This window comes from Harpegnathos saltator, unplaced genomic scaffold (genome assembly GCF_003227715.2).
Source record: "Harpegnathos saltator strain DR-91 unplaced genomic scaffold, Hsal_v8.6 scaffold374, whole genome shotgun sequence".
NCBI lineage: Eukaryota > Metazoa > Arthropoda > Insecta > Hymenoptera > Formicidae > Harpegnathos > Harpegnathos saltator.
This window is the reverse complement of record NW_020230177.1, coordinates 284,265-299,567: the sequence shown is the minus strand read 5'-3', so window position 1 is coordinate 299,567 and position 15,303 is coordinate 284,265. Positions and strand designations below refer to the sequence as shown.

Sequence of the window (15,303 nt, the reverse complement as noted above, 5' to 3'; positions counted from 1 at the left end):
CAGATTTGTGCCATTCCATCAATCTACGCTTCATGTCTGTAAATTGAAGATAATGTAATTTAAGTATGTAACAATGTTTATACCGTCAAATCGTTGAAAAATCCGATAGCCTGTGCGAAGCACGAGCTATAATTTTTAAACATATAATTTGAATTAATATAATATATTTCATATTATACTATACGTAATACGTATGCAGACTTTTATCCTTACAGAGATGTAATTTTATTAACAATATTACTATTACAAAGTTTTATTCTTTTATCGATATGCGATTATAAAATTACAATTATCCTATGATTACTAAATATACATATTTAACTATAATTTAATCTAATTCCATTAGATTTAATATAATCGTAATATATATTTATAATATATTTTCCAGTTATATGTTTATGAACATGTACGTTTATAAGAAATTTACTCTTTACATACAATGTAATCGACATTGTAATGTGCACCACGGCAGTTTATTTTATTTTGGGACGAAATGGTCTCGATACAAACATTACGTCATCGAATAATTCTGATACTTTTGCCGATACACTTAGTAAGTAGTATTTCAATTAAAAAATAAAGTACGATATTTGTCAATTATAAACTATTTACAGCAATCGTCATATCACCACATAATTTCCAAAAATCATCATTTATTAATTTGTCTAATTTGTACGATTTTGATACTTTTCCACCAGCACTTTATAATCCGAGTGTATTAATGATTGATTTGATGAAATAACTCATATTGAGCATATTTAACTAATATATTGCATATCATAAATGTTTGGTAAAATGTTAGTGAAGAAAAAAGATATTTTATGATATTTTTAATATTATCGTAACTTATCATTCTTAAGTTTTGCTTATTACATGAAAAACAACTTTTCTCTCTTATTTCATCACATTTTCTCTCAATGGCAATATAATATTAATAATCTTGTGTCACATACTACACACACACACACACACACACACACACACGCACGCACGCACGCACGCACGCACGCACGCACGCATGCACGCACGCACGCACGCACGCACGCACACACACACACACACACACACACACACACACACACACACCACACACACACACACACACACACACACCCACCCACCCACCCACCCACACCCACACCCCCACACCCACATACATACATGTGTGTATGTAATATTATATTATATAATATTAATTCTGTCACACATATTACACACATATATATATATATATATATATATGAGATATAATATATCATATATTATATAATACTACACACACGCACCTATCCACACACTCATATATATATATATATATATATATATATATATATATATATATATATATATTATATAATAGGATAATTTGATGTAATATTACATAAGGAAGATATTGGAGTTAACGAGCCAGCTAATGAATTGTTTTGATCTATCATTCGTTTCGATGACAGCAAATATTATATCAAGTGATAAGTTTATTGTGACAATGTAATAACCGGACATATATTTCTTAACACGAACTCATAAAAAAAAAGATCTGTAAGAATGTAAGAAATGAACTCGTTAAATAAAATACTAAAGTAAAACACCATTTATTGAAAATCCGCATGCACAAAAATATCGGTAGCTACAGAATATTCTTACCCATCACTCGATATTTGCTTCAGATAATCTACAATAGGTGATAAAACTTGATAGTAAATTTATGAAGAATTCTCAAATAAATAATGCATATTGAAACAAAATAAATTAACTAACTTGTATATGTAAGGTAACGACTACTGCCTCAGCTTGTGTGAGTTAGCGCTATAATATTGCCGCGTCTATTTTACGTATCAAACGTAATGAATTGCACATAAATTAAATATATATCCAATAGAGCCAATGAAACGAATTGACAAAAATATATATCACGTGAATTACATGCATTTGCAATGTTTTTAGTAATTTAAATATCAATTAAGTATTGAAATAATGGAATCAATGTGATTGCCAATTAATTCCAATACTTCTTATGTAATATGTCATTCGTATAATACGCCATAATTGTGCATAAAATTAAACCGTTTTGAATGTTTTTTTTAAATGTTACTATGATTTCGATTGTAAGAAGCACTACAAGTTGTTTATTAACATTACACCAAATGAGGGATGAGTGCTTAAAGAATTTTACGCTTCTAGTTTTGAATTATTCTGCAGGCGCATTGCGGCTAATGTAATTCAGCTTTAATGCGCTCGATTTATTAATGCCATAACAATATTAATGACAATTATAAGAGCAAAGGACCGTGGCAATGACAATATATAGCAGAATAAATTGCCTGTTATTCAGGCATATAAACGAAAGAAGTTTACATGTATTAATTAACCCCCTCATTCTTAGGACTGGTACTTTTAGTAGGCACTTCTGCTTCCGCTTCTATTTGCGTGTCATTTTCGGTTTCAGCAACCGATTCTGTTTCTAACATCATTTGTGATTGTCCTGCAGATTCGCCTTGTTGGATTTCTTGTTCTAGTTCTGGTTCTGGTCTTTGTTCTGATGGTTGCTCTGGTCCTGATTCTGATACTGGTTCCGCTTCAGTTGCTACATCAGTATCAGCTTGGCTACTGTCATCCGCGGGCGAATCTTGCGATCTAACAGCATCTACATAGCAAAAACTTTTATACATAGTTGAAATCTATCAGACAATAAATATTGGACATTAATGCTAATTAATGGATAATAATTGACTATAATTATATCATATATTTGCCTGGTTAAAGATAACTGATAGATAACTGATTGTTACTATTTATGATCATAAAACGGTAGCAGAATTATTACCTGGGCAAGCAGGATCGGACATCAATGAGAACATTTTCTCCTCGGACATATCTTTCGTCAATTCCTTAAAATGCACAACTTGATCCGAGAAGGATTGCCAAAACGATTGACCTTCGGGTATGGTAAACATAGCCTATGCATATAATTATGCATTATGTAATGAAACGTAAAAAAAAGCATTTAGATAATTCCATATTAAAATTTCTTAGAAATAACATTTACCTTGTACTTGTTATATATATGTTCTGCTTTTTGTCTGATTTGTTCTGCCTTTTGTCTGAAAATAGCCTATAAACAATGTTAACAATTATAGTAAGTTATTATGGTACGATAAAAGTGATAGTGTCCAAGTATTTCACAGTTTTATATTATAATTCTAGTATAGTATATAATTAGTAGTAATAATTATATAATAATAATACTAGCAACAAGATTATAATATAGTTTGTTCTTTACCTCTTCTTCCGCATTCAATTTCCAATCCGCTAAATTGCCGATATATCGGCGCAGCTGAAATAAAAAATAATTATATAAGGAATATATATAAGTTTTTTAATATTATTATTACTTTTTGTATATTGTTACTTTTGATTTTGTTTAGCATTTACCCTTTTCACAGTCTCAACGATGTGAGGATGTTTTTTCAGCATTAAAGGATCAATCGAAAGAGCCAAAATGTCATCCATTGCCTGTAAACATTTATCTGCATTGGCTCGGTCTAGACCTAAGCTGGATTTTATTTGAGCGTCCAACTGTAAAAGTTGAGCCTCTATACGAAGCCATCTGAAGAATAATATATTATAGACGTTATATGATACTTAGTTGCTCTGAGATATCTTTATGAAATTATTAATTTTCTTCATACTAGTTAAATTTCACATAATGACACAATGGCCTATTTCTTTATACCTTAATTTGTAAGTTTTGCGATGAACTGCTCCGTCTTTCAGAGCACGTTTCTCATCTTCTGGCACATGAACATTGAAGTCGAGAGAATCTTTCACTTGTTCCGGCAAAATCTCACCACTTTCCAATTGTGCCTTGAGTTTCATAGCTTTCCTAGCAGTCAGCCAATCCCACTGTGTCCGGGCTTTTTCATTTTCGAAAGTCTTCGGTCTATCCGCATCCAATTTGATGCCTACGTACTCCCCGGCGAATGTGCGAGCTAGAAGAAAACGACCTGGTGTATCAGAAGATGTGCCACTCGACACTATAGTATCATCAAGTATCGATCCTTCACCTGCATTACTTCTCTCTGTAAGATAGATGTAAGAGGATACAAGCAGAATGATTAAACTAATCGAATCGAAAGAAACAAAATATCCATAAGTGCTTACTTTCGGCAGCAGCTCGCTTTTTAGGAATTACGTTTGATTGATCATGGGAGTCTTCAGTTTTCGGTTTACGGCCACGTCCAGAATGTTCTACAGATAATATTTATCGAATTATATATCATATTAGTTTAAAATATATATCCTTATAAAATAATCAACTTTATGAGTAAATTTGTAATACCTAAAAATGTATCTTTATAATAAAAAAGTTTAAATATGCATCCAATATGATCAAATGAAATAGAATAGAGTTTCATATTACACATTGCAAAAGGTTGGGGATAAGTGGTATTTTCAAAGAACGTAGAACAAGTACTGTGATATTTTATTAATAAAAAAATACTTAAGGAATAAATACATTAAGCACTCAAAAGTTTAGCTTTTTGTAAACGAATTAATGACAGTTGTTCTAAAAGAATTAATCTCTTTAATCGTTTTGCAGATAAATCCCAAGTTTCATTGGATTCCAGAGATCTCGTATATTTTTCAAATATTTCTGACGGAGTCTGCGTTTCTTTGTCCACCATTAAATATGAGACTGGTGTAAGTCTTTTTATTTTGCTTGTACCTTTAAAAATTTAATCATGATGTAAAATCAATCTTAAACCTGGCAAAGAACATGTTCTACTTTCGTGTGTTTTACGATATCGACACATAGAAGTAACATACCAACTATTAAGCACAACCAATTGCTAATTAAGCATTAGAATGAAAATAGAAACAGTAGAAAGAGACAATCTTTTGTTAGAAATATTTCATCACTCACAAGTTCTAATAAACGAAATCGCAAAAAATTAGTAATAGATTCCATGAAAAGTCTATGTATTAAAAAATATTGTGTTAACAATACCGTTCTTTTCTATAATAGATTCGGTTTCTTCTGAACTGGAGAAGTCAGCAAAACGTTTTGGCTTAATCTTACGACCACTGCGACTAACGACCTCTTTAGGCGAGTCTTCACCTTGTGAATCCAAAGCTTCTTGCTTCGATGTATCAACTGAGGCTTTTCCTCTGCCACGTCTCTTTTTTACTTCTGGTGTATCCTGTTACATGTTATATAATTTTTCGATAGAAATTGTTTTAATAATTATTTTTACATCTGTTACATACAAATAATGTTATAAGGAACAATCGCACAAAATATTCAATCTTTAGAAATGTTTGTCAGCAGTTCCTAGGTTTCTTTTTGGAGTATATTTGTCAATGACTGTTTCATTATCGCAGTATTGAACAGCATACACATTAAATACTCCAAAACATTATTGTTTAAAACAATAAAGAAACAGAAAAATAAATAAATAAAAAGACAAAACAATTGCTTACAGGGGTATTGGAGGCAGGTGTAAGAGGTTTCCTTTTCAAAGACTTTTTCTTTTCTCCTTCATCTATTATCAAAGAACCAGATTCCATGTCACTATCTGCGGCACTAACAGTTGGTAATTCAGATGCATCCCCAGATGCACCCTTAGATAAAGTATCATCTACAACAATAATCAATAAAATATTATCAAAAAATCAAGCTCTGGAAATTCAAAAGTGATAAAATGTATCACAATTAATATATTTTCTTTTCATGATATATAATGAAAATAATCTAAATGCTGGGACTAAAACATTTGATATCTAACATTTGTAAACTATATTATAAACTATATCATGCACAAATAGTATTAAATTTCTATTTGGCTTTTATTTCCTAATTATTTTACAAAATATACTTTATCATCATTTTTCAAGATATTATTAGAATAATTGTTACCTTTAGCAATGTTTGTCATAGACTTATTCCTCTCATTTTTAAGTTCTTGTTCGAGCTGCTTTATACCTTCATGGAAGTACTTTCGTCGAATAGGCTTGCAAAATTTTGCTTTATTTTCAGTATAAGTATATAGTTCTTCTACCTTGCAAACAGCTCTGAAATTTAATATGTACAAATAAGAAATTATCTTCAATTATATCGCATGACCTTGCATAATATATATAATATGAAAAGACAATGCTACATTAATTTATTATAATTTTGAAAAAGATAAAATATTACTTACGTTTCCCCTGTACCATAAAAGTAAACACTGTATTTTGCATTCTTAGAATTTGCATCAATAACTTTTTCAACCTGCAAATAAGCAAACAATATACATATTATTAACTTATAAGTATACTTATTATACAATTATACAATTACACTAACTTATAACCACACAACTTCATAAAGTCAAAATAGAAATCTTGTTTATTGCTTCTTTATTACCAATTAATTCAAATTTTGGACTAAGTCGTACTTATTTTATTTTAATGATAAATATAAACAATATCCTATTAAACAGATATTTTTAGACTTTTTTCTGAAATATTTAATAGAAATTCATTTATTTTACAACAATATGATATAATTTATATTTATTTAAATATTTCAGTATTTATCCAATGTAGCAACAAATTTATAGTAATACATTTAAATTAAGTATGTGAACATACTTATGCTGGATCAATTGTATATAATCTAATGTTCATCTGTTTATACCTATAAGCTTAGCAGTAACCTATATATTCATCTTTTGTGATATCAAATAACACGTCTTATAATAATTATAAGAATATTTCACAATTATACTTATTTTAAAATATCAAACAACAGAAAGTTTATCATAAACAGAAAGTATATCATGAATCATTGGTACCTTATGTTTGTATCGAGTCACATTTTATTTATCAAAATAAGTACTTGTATAATTATTTATTAAATAATATATATTTTTAGTAATTATGAGAATATTTCATAGTTACATTTTGGTTTTGATTTTAAATATCAAATGGCCTTAACGAAAAGTTCTGCAAGGGCTAGCAGTGACCTATGTGACATGAAATGTTCGTGAATACATGTTTGTTTATAGTACTGACCAAAACGAAACATGATGTCAAGGTTGACATTGGGTTATAAAGAGTTAATGTCATTATTTACACACCATCAAAATCAAGATAATTCAGTACAAGATCACCAATTGCTAGGAATATCAAATTGTTGTGGGAATTATAAGTCTTTTAATAATACGTGCAATATATGCGCCGTACCAAGGCATTAAAGCAGAATTGAGCAAGATTATGTTGAGGAATATCTGAGACTTGATGAATCAGCACCGGTCGTGATTTAGAATTTATGTTTTAGAATATATGTATATGTAAAACATATCTACAAAACACAATCGCCAGCAACAAACGCAATCGAAAAGAAACAAGGAAAAAAAGAGACACAATTTATGAATATCTGATGTCGTTAAACGGGCACATGTGGAAACGGCTCAATATTCCGTACGACAATATTAATCGCGATATCGGTTATGAAGATATTCACCCAAGCAACTCGCCCAAAATAACAAGGCAGTAAAACTCGGCGGAGACAAACTTACTTTAGCAGGCCACGGTGGGTAACCTCGAACTTTGGCAAACACCTTGTCACCGGTGAAAAACTTCTTCAGTAGCTTCACCATGATGACCACAAACAATTCGCAAATTGCACCAATAATCGGCTCGCTATTATTGCTCCTCTGATCGATTGTCTGTTGCGGTTAAAGATCTCGTCAGAATTAACTGCTAGAACGCATTACACAAAACACTCAAGCGACCACCATTTGCACGACGACATTTACGCGGCGATGCTAAAAACACGCACGATATGACGCGAGCATTCCATTGGTCGCAGTGTCAGCAAGAAGAACGTAGCCCGCGCAAAGTCGGGGATGCGATTGATCGAAGTGGCCGACGGGATTAGCGCTGATTGGCCGCGCCTGTGCTCTCGCATCGAACAAACGGAGTCATAAAATGCCGTCGCCACGAATGCAGCGACACTGCATTAGTACAACCGAGACTGGCCAATCCAAATGTTCTGCGAGCAGACATAAAACAAAAGAATAATTTAAAAATAAAAATGTCAAGTCACAAAACATAAAAATATATTTTATTTATTTTTATATTTATTGTATATTCATGTTAATGAGATGTTGGCTTCTCCTTGATACAGTCAGTAGCATAAAAATCACCTAACAATTTATAGAAATAACGTAAAAAGCAAAAGAATTGGCGAAGCCTGCTCTAATGGTGTTTCAAAAGAAAGAAGATCAAAAAACATTTTGCTGAGACTGTTAATTAAAAATAATTACATATGCATCATAGCGAAAAATTGAGTGTAGATGCAGCAAGATTATGTTTTCAATTTTAACCACAGAAGTAGAAAAAACGAGATCATATGTTCAGTATGAGGTGTGCTATGTTGTTGTCATATTTTGCACATTAAACATACAATTACACAATTTCTCTGTACACACGTATATATCGTATACTACACGAAATCACTCCGATGAAATTTAATGTGCAACTTAGAAAAAAGTCAGTTTGCGATATAGTAGTAACGATGGATTCTCATGTCTCAAATCGCTCCGGAACGTTGCGAACCGCGTGAAGCGATTGCGGCTTTACGATAAGAAGCGATGACGCATCTCTCGATGGATTTGTGAACGTACGATTAGAATGCGACTCAATGGATACGGCTTGACTGTCAAGTATACGAATATTCAGACGAACACTTGCTCCGAATGCACTCGGCAGCGTTTTGAGGGAATGTGCGATGTTGTATCAGGTAACAAAGGCAAGGACATCACACGTAAATCGTAGCGAGCTTTCACGAAGGGCACCGAGCAGAACGTAAGTTTATTAAGGCACCTCACAGTGTTAGTCCGTAATGCATTACGCGTTCTTATCTGCGTCTTCTTTTTCATTTTCGAAACACCGATTTTCCACGGCGCGCGTGCAACAATTCTCGCTCGCGCGCTTATACCATAAAACGTGAGACTCATTTTTCCGATCGCCCGCCTAAATTCATCATGTATTCACATTAATTCAGCGCGTTTTCCCGGCCGTTCGATATTTTATATCCGCCTCCCGTGCGTGTTAGGAGCTGCGATTAATCAGTCATATCGTACGTGAGATTTCACGTTATTTATATAATCTTCGGATCCTCACATCGTCTTTATATATTATAAAAATACAATTTAAATTTAGAAATATCTGACAAAATTATATTGCACAATCGTGGGAATTTCGTTTTTAAAGCTGATAATTGCGAAAAAAAGAAAAATTATGTAGTGATTATATACATGCAGTTACAAAAGTTAATAAATAATTTTGCATAACATAACGAGTATCCAATTAGCAAGAGACATTAATGAATATCTAATTTGAAATATAAGAAATATACTTCATGCGTGATGATGAAAAGTTACATTATATTTAAGTATTTAAAAATTATATGAAGACTTGATTTTCTATATGTGACTTTCATATTATTAAAATTGAGAATGTACTTGAGAAAACAACAAGATAGTAATCTTATTCAATCTTGTTAATTATTTATAAATTTTTTTTGCATTATATATAACAAACAGATGAACTCAGAATCTCTACGGCAGCATTGTGTATTACTATGATGAAAGATGCCAATTCTTAAGGAGCAGTGCTTCTGTTGAAGTGGTTCTGGCTCAAGAGGCCTCCTAAAGCACAATGAAAGCCATTGTATCATTCATACTGATCATACTGCTATGTAGCATAAGCTTAGCCTCTGTCAATGCTGATAGGATATGTGCCAGTAAAAAGAAAAATTCTGAAACTCCATCCTTGAAACAGAACTCAGCAGTTGTACCTGAAGATATATCCATTGACCATAATTCAAGTCATATAATAGTAAGTCTTTACAAATTAAGTTAATAATTCTTATCGATATCATAGTGATTCTGAAATTATGCAAGATTTTTTTATTCAACTAAAATAAAATATTTTCTTTATTATGAATGAATGAATACTCAAACTACTACTTGCATTAAAATTAAAATTACCAGTCAAGTAAAAGAAATGTATGTCTAACTTGCAGGTGGATGAAGATGTTAAATTTGAAACATGTAATCATTTCTGCCACGCCTTGTGGCAAGAAGATAAAAATGGCACTGAAATTATCATATTGTCTCAAGGTACATACCATGTAAACTAAGTTTGTCATAAACAATTTATATTGATTGATATTATCAAGATAAAGGAACATGTTATTCTTTTGTACATTACCTAGGTTGCTGGAAGCAGTCTGGTGACCAAAAATGTGAAAATACAGAATGCATTGCACTTCCATCAACAAAAGCTTTGAACAATACAAAATTTTGTTGCTGCCGTGGTGATTATTGCAATCTTAATATTAACAGTTCCAAAACAAATTATTCAGACAACAAAATACTCAATCCTCTTTCTTCACAAAAGTGTCAGCCAAGTAAGATTAATGATAATATTAAAAGCTAGTATATATATTAAAATAACAATTATACATTAAGCTATATTATGATAATTTCCCCAGCTACAGAATATCTGGAACAGTCAAACTCTGAACAACGGTTGTTAATTATAGTGATCTTCATCACAAGTCCACTACTATTTATATTTATCATAGTACTTCTATACAAAGTGTGTCGTAACAAAATTTTAGCGGGTTTAGGAAAATCATCACTTTATAACGATCAGTTTATGGACAGTACAGCATTAAGAACTGGTACTTACACAGTCGATCACTTGAAACTCGCGACTATCGTAGGTATGGTATTTTCATTGTTCTCAATTGTACTTAATGAAAATAATCTTTTATCTAACTTGTTATAATTGATGAATATATTCAGTTCTACGAATTGTAGTTACGATCATGTTACAGGTCAAGGAAGATATGGATCAGTTTGGCAGGGCAGTATGGGAGACCAAGATGTCGCAGTTAAAATATATCCTTCGCACTATCGCAATTATTTTCAAAATGAAAGAGACACTTACTGTTTACCTTTTATGGAGCATCCATCATTGTTAAGCTACTACGGTTGGTATTTTTCATTACAATTGAAACGAATTGGAGATAACAGTAATATGAAATTGTCTCTACAACGAGCACCCGAGTCGATGATGTAATTTATCTTTCGAACTTAGGTACAGACGAGAGAATAAGTATGGAAGGTAGTGTCGAATATCTTTTGGTACTCAGTTTTGCCCCAGGTGGTAGTTTAACAGATTTCTTACGAACACATACCACTGACTGGAGCACATTTTGCAAAATGAGTCTTTCCATAGTTAAGGGACTTGCTTATTTGCATACAGATATACGCAAAGGCGGTATGTGTATAGTATTACTTACTATGTGTATAGTATTACTCCTATCTTTGACTTGCTTGCTTTGACTAAATAATTTAATTTAACTATATTTTTAATATATTAATTACATTTTATTTAATTGCAAATGTAATTTAAAAGTAATATAATCAAAGATGGTAATTTTTATAAATATTGATTTCTAGACAAGTTCAAGCCGTGTATTGCGCATAGAGATATAAATTCGAGGAATATATTAATCAAAGCTGATGGTACATGCTGCATCTGCGATTTAGGATTAGCAGTTCAAATCTCTGGTTCGAAATATTATTCTAATGGAGAAGAGCAGCATGCTGAATTAAAATCAATCAATGATGTAAATATCACTTCAAATACTCCAATTACCAGATTATTTTTTGTATTAAATTCTGTATCAAAACCTGTCGCACTAGGTCGGCACGCTGCGGTACATGGCACCAGAAGTGTTGGAAGGTGCTGTTAATTTGCGCGACTGCGAAAGTTCATTAAAACAGATAGACGTTTATGCGATGGGATTGGTCCTTTGGGAACTGGTTACAAGATGTTCCGATATTTATATTCCTGGATCAGAAGTACCGCAATATAAACAGCCATACGAAAATGAAATAGGTATATATGCAAAGTTCGAGATTTCATATTGGTTGCTTGTTGATACTTTTGTGACGCTGCTATTGCATTTTGTGTTATTCTGCATGTACATATGAAAAATCATTCTTATATTTTTCAGGACTTCATCCCACGTTTGAGCAGATGCAGGTCTTGGTATCGCGCAACAAAGCTAGACCTCTTTTAGAGGGTAATTTAGTAGATAGACCAGGAGTGCGTTTGATCAGAGAGACTATGGAAGATTGCTGGGACGCCGATGCAGAAGCGCGTCTAACCGCTTTGTGTATAGAAGAGCGTCTTTCAGAATTACAGTCTCATCGTGGTAACGCATTCATCGATACAAAACAAACAGGGTTGAGAGTGTTACTTTTCAAAAGTAACTCGTTACCCACATTGAACAAGGCAATTAGTGGCTGTTCCCCTTATTCAATGCTCAATTGTTCCTACAGTAAAATTTGATGACTAGCCTTTAATAAATTGAAAGGGTTATATTCGTTACCCAAGAAACGTACCCAAGAAAGAATTGCATTATTGTTATCGTTATTCTAACAAAGACAAAAATAATAACACTTTTTCCAAATTGTTCCTGCTAAAAAAAATAACTTGTAACGTTGCAAGTGTAACGCGTTACTTTCCAACCCTGACTGTCGACAAACGATTCTTTTGTCTTTTAAAACAGAAAAACTCGTTTTGTAGTGACGATGCACTTTATCGATGGAAGTCCGATGGTTAATTCCCATTGCACCTTAGTGCCTTCGACGACGAACAGTCTTTATAGCGAATCGTCGCATCATGACAATGTACACGTTGTACAACTCGCGTTGAATATGATACAAGATGGTAACGCTAATGAAAATGCGGTAGCTGACAATTTAGTTACATTATCGCCGTCTGACAGTGTCGCTCATGAACACAGTTGTGAGTAGTTGATAAACATTAATTTTAGGTTATCTATGACTTCTCCGAGAGATCACTCTTAACGATCTGTTTTAGTTAAAAATTCCAACGAGATAGCAACATATAATCATACTCAAACGCTTCAGCCGTATCAGGGCAGAAATCCGTGTATGGAGAGAAATTTAATGCTGCAATCGGATTCTTTGGAGGATCTGAGTTGTAACGGCAACGTTCTCGTTGACAAATCGCTGAAGCATGCGTGCAATGATCAATATAGGACCGCCACGGAGGCGCAAGGTCTGGTCTCACATGATTACTTAAGCCAGCACACTACGCAATTAACGCAGCTCAGGCCAGCGACGCCTATACCGTATGTGCAAAATGTCATCTCCGATGAAGGGACACCCTCGTACGGCAAACGTAAGCAAACGAACATACAAGACTCGTCGCTTCAAGAAAGCCCGCGGAAGAAATTGTTCGCTTGGCCCAACTTAAAGAAGTTACTCATCAATAAGAAGATGTACCCGTACAGCAGATACCAAATCGACAGAGAAGACTCCAAGTCGAATCTGCTAACGAAGCAAAATGTCCAGATTAAAACTGTCGAGACGAACGTGACGATTTCGCCGGGAGGGAAATACGTTAATGGTATCATTGGTAAGACATCCACCTCGGCTGTGGCAGTGGAGAAGAACGACAAGAATGCCGTACAAACGGGAAAGCAAAAGCAATACGAGGACGACAACGCGACATCGAACATGCGTCCCTCCACCTTGCCGCTCGTGAGCTTGAGAAATAAAAAACTGGAGAATAATCTCAATAGGCAGCAGAGCATCGACAAATTCAACGAAGTTTTCAACGTGGGCTCGAACGTGAACAACGCGCTGAAAGATCCGCATATGAGAATAAAAACGCCCGGCGATCTGCCGCCGTCTGTCAGGAAAATACGCGGTCGCACGCAGTCAACGGCAAGATTTTCTCTCTACGATGATCGTATGATGTGCAATATCCTTAGCGAGGAGGATGATCGTAGCGACAAAGCCATTTGGAATTCTGTGCCATTCGGTATGGATCTCGGTGATAACGACGGAAAGCAGTCGCCAACGAAATTCGGTACCAAAAATGTTACGTGCTTTTAATCAGATATAATACTAACGTGTTTGTAAAGTCCTTTATGTTTATATAATTTAGTCAAGAGAAGAAGAAAATTGCGGCTGTAGAATATCTTCAGCTTAAATTTATGTACAGAATTTGTGTATAAGAATAAGTAAGAATTTTGTACTCAATGCAAATATACATTGCTACTACAGAGCAAATAATAATGAAATCAGGTAAAACACAGAATAACTAAGAAAAGGGGGGGAGGGAGAACAAGAAAATTGATATTCCAAGGATAATCTGTACGGGATGTGTAATAACTCATGCTACTCGATTAATTTGTCATGTTACATTTAATAGCGTACTTTGTGCATCACGAATGCTTTTGATAAAGTAGACGATTGAGTATGGCTAGCGCACGTAACAATTTTAGGTAGAAAATAGAAAATCAAATCGACTCCCAATTCATATACACTGGACTGCAAGAGATGGATTTATTCATCGTTCTACTTTCGTCATGTATGTTACATGTGAGTCGTCTTTTTTGTAATCGATGTTTCTTTCAATTTGGTACCTATAGAGTTAAGTGAATTCAGCATAATTGCAGCATAAAACAAATACGGACAATCAATGTTAATATTTACATCAAATCATGAAAATACTGTTAACAATCTCAATGTGTATATTTACTTTCTTTACAGCATTTAAAAGACATATAATCTCTATATGTAATGTAAAACAACAAATCTCTTAATGTTAAAATTTATAGAGAATGTTTTAGTTTCATATTATTAGCTCCAAGAATTATACGCGATGAAACTATTCAAACCTCTTATTATTAATTTTTATACACTTTTTAAGAATTTTCCCCTTTCTGTATATATTTACTTTTTATATGAAGCATAATTTAAGTTTTAAACAAAATTGTGCAACATTTGTTCATTAATATGCAACGATATTTATCAGATGTATGACTCTATAATTAATGCAAAGCTATTATTAATAATAGATGATGTAATTATAAGATAGAGATAGTAAAAAGTTATATATTTGAGCACAAAGTATAATTGTATCGAGTTACATGAAAATTATTTTTCCTGATCCTGCGAGCTCAGTGTAAATATATATGTAGTATAATAAGACTTTATTCAAATGTGTTAAGCATGCTTGTTACGTTATGTTATGTTATGTTGAAAGTATCGCAAGTTTTTATGTTATACATTTTGCGATACTTCTTCGTGCAACATGTTATTGATAAAATTATGATAAATATGATTATGCAACTTATAATAAAATTTGTTTTTCGTCGAGAACTTTTGTCCCTTTATTTAATCTTAAATGGTT

General features: G+C 32.9%; 2 protein-coding genes across 6 annotated transcripts; one reads left to right on the top strand and one right to left on the bottom strand.

The window, feature by feature from the left end:
* Positions 1–2,181: 2,181 nt before the first annotated feature.
* Jasper (JIL-1 anchoring and stabilizing protein) lies at positions 2,182–7,897 on the bottom strand. 4 transcript variants are annotated; one of them, XM_011151178.3, is made up of 13 exons: positions 7,566–7,888; positions 6,204–6,274; positions 5,918–6,072; positions 5,482–5,639; positions 5,009–5,201; positions 4,162–4,248; positions 4,065–4,079; positions 3,734–3,989; positions 3,433–3,607; positions 3,281–3,334; positions 3,047–3,112; positions 2,825–2,957; positions 2,182–2,644 (listed from the first exon to the last, which is right to left on the bottom strand). In XM_011151178.3, the coding sequence occupies exons 1-13, from the start codon at positions 7,644–7,646 to the stop codon at positions 2,361–2,363; spliced, it is 1,728 nt and encodes a 575-aa protein (XP_011149480.1). In that variant the 5' UTR covers positions 7,647–7,888; the 3' UTR covers positions 2,182–2,360. The 4 variants fall into 4 exon arrangements, with proteins under 4 accessions (XP_011149480.1, XP_011149472.1, XP_011149488.1 ...); XM_011151170.3 differs by having other exon boundaries at positions 3,734–4,079; XM_011151186.3 differs by lacking the exon at positions 4,065–4,079.
* A 780-nt stretch (positions 7,898–8,677) lies between these two features.
* Positions 8,678–14,274, top strand: wit (kinase protein wishful thinking). 2 transcript variants are annotated; one of them, XM_011151161.3, is made up of 12 exons: positions 8,678–8,856; positions 9,597–9,891; positions 10,079–10,175; positions 10,271–10,465; positions 10,556–10,783; positions 10,898–11,053; positions 11,161–11,343; positions 11,526–11,695; positions 11,772–11,967; positions 12,086–12,286; positions 12,661–12,882; positions 12,958–14,274. In XM_011151161.3, exons 2-12 carry the CDS (start codon positions 9,712–9,714, stop codon positions 13,998–14,000), a joined length of 2,871 nt encoding a protein of 956 aa, XP_011149463.1. In that variant the 5' UTR covers positions 8,678–8,856; positions 9,597–9,711; the 3' UTR covers positions 14,001–14,274. The 2 variants fall into 2 exon arrangements, with proteins under 2 accessions (XP_011149463.1, XP_011149457.1); XM_011151155.3 differs by having other exon boundaries at positions 10,550–10,783.
* Positions 14,275–15,303: the final 1,029 nt, after the last annotated feature.